The sequence below is a fragment of the Calidris pugnax genome, unplaced genomic scaffold (genome assembly GCF_001431845.1).
Source record: "Calidris pugnax isolate Ruff unplaced genomic scaffold, ASM143184v1 scaffold272, whole genome shotgun sequence".
In the NCBI taxonomy this organism is placed as follows: domain Eukaryota; kingdom Metazoa; phylum Chordata; class Aves; order Charadriiformes; family Scolopacidae; genus Calidris; species Calidris pugnax.
This window is the reverse complement of record NW_015091016.1, coordinates 924,665-926,522: the sequence shown is the minus strand read 5'-3', so window position 1 is coordinate 926,522 and position 1,858 is coordinate 924,665. Positions and strand designations below refer to the sequence as shown.

Below are 1,858 nucleotides of genomic sequence, written 5' to 3'. Positions count from 1 at the left end.
TCAGGTACTGGAAGGCTGCTATTAGGTCTCCCCGGAGCCTCCTCTTCTTCAGGCTGAACAACCCCAGCTCCCTCAGCCTGTCCTCGGAGCAGAGGTGCCCCAACCCCCTGATCATCCTTGTGGCCCTCCTCTGGACCCTCTCCATCAGGTCCATGTCCTTCTTGTATTGAGGGCTCCAGACCTGCACACAATACTCCAGGTGAGGTCTCACCAGAGCAGAGTCAAGTGGCAGAATCCCCTCTCTGGACCTGCTGGCAACGCAGCTTTTGATGCAGCCCAGGATGGGATTGGCCTTCTGGGCTGCAAGTGCCCACTACCTGCTCATGTCCAGCTTCTCCTCCACCAGCACCCCCAAGTCCCTTTCCTCAGGGCTGCTTTCCAATACCTCACCCCCCAGTCTGTACAGATACCGAGGATTGTTCTGGCCCAGGTGCAGAACCTTGCATTTGCTCTTGTTGAACCTCATGAGGTTCACCTGGGCCCACCTCTCCAGCCTGTCCAGGTCCTTCTGGATGCCATCCCATCCCTCTGGTGTATGGACACCACCATACAGCTTGGTGTCCTCTGCAAACCTGCTGATGGTGCCTTTAACCCCTCTGTCTACATCATTGTTGAACAGTATCGGTCCCAGCACGGACCCTTGAGGGACACCACATGGTTCCATGGTGGGACATGGTTCCATGGTGGGACATGGTTGTGGAACATGGTTCTAAGTTGGGACATGGTTCCATGGTGGGATGTGGTTCTGGGATGCAGTTCCATGGTGGGATGTGGCTGTGGGACATAGTTCTGTTGTGGGACACAGTTCCATGGTGGGACATGGTTGTGGGACGTGGTTCCATGGTGGGATGTGGTCGTGGTTCTGAGATGTGGTTCCATAGTGGGACATGGTTCCATTGTGGGACATGGTTCTGGGATGTGGTGGACGCAGGTCCATGGTGGGTTGTGGTTCCATGGTGGGATGTGGTTGTGAGACGTGGTTCCATGGTGGAACATGGCTGTGGGACAGGGTTCCATGGTGGGACGTGGTTCTGGGACACGTTTCCATGGTGGGATGTGGTTCTGTGGTGGGACGTGGTTCTGAGATGTGGTTCCATGGCAGGGCATGGTTGTGGGATATGGTTCCATGGTAGGACACGGTTCTGGGATGTGGTTCCATAGTTCCATAGTGGGACTTGGTTCTGGGACACAGTTCCGTGGTGCAATGTGGTTCCATGGTAGGATGTTGCATGGTGGGACGTGGTTCTGCAACGTGGTTCCGTGGTGGGACATGGTTCTGAGATGTGGTTCCATGGTGGACATGGTTCCATGATGGGACGTGGTTGTGGGATGCAGTTCCATGGTGGGACACGGTTCCATGGTGGGACGTGGTCCCATGGTGCAATGTGGTTCTGTGGTGGGACGTGGTTCTGAGATGTGGTCCCATGGTGGGACATGGTTGTGGGACGTGGTTCTATGGTGGGACACGGTTCCGTGGTGGGACGTGGTTGTGGGATGTGGTTCCATGGCGCAATGTGGTTCTGTGGTGGGACATGGTTCTGAGATGTGGTCCCATGGTGGGCCGTGGTTGCAGGGGGGGGGTGCCGGTGTCGTGTCCCCCCCCTCACACCCCGCCCCTCCCCCCAGCGCTGATGTACGCCAGCATCTTCGGGAACGTCTCGGCCATCATCCAGCGGCTCTACTCGGGCACGGCGCGGTACCACACGCAGATGCTGCGCGTGCGCGAGTTCATCCGCTTCCACCAGATCCCCAACCCCCTGCGCCAGCGCCTGGAGGAGTATTTCCAACACGCCTGGTCCTACACCAACGGCATCGACATGAACGCCGTGAGACACCCCCCACCCCACCCCTCCCCACC

The 1,858-nt window shown here is 57.9% G+C and overlaps 1 protein-coding gene across 1 annotated transcript in view; it reads left to right on the top strand.

The window, feature by feature from the left end:
- The window catches only part of KCNH2 (potassium channel, voltage gated eag related subfamily H, member 2), a 19,776-nt gene that overhangs the window by 16,003 nt on the left and 1,915 nt on the right, over nt 1-1,858 (top strand). The window contains exon 8 of the mRNA XM_014955740.1: nt 1,627-1,826. Within this exon, the coding sequence (XP_014811226.1) occupies nt 1,627-1,826 (200 nt within the window). The remainder of the gene's footprint in view (nt 1-1,626; nt 1,827-1,858) is intronic.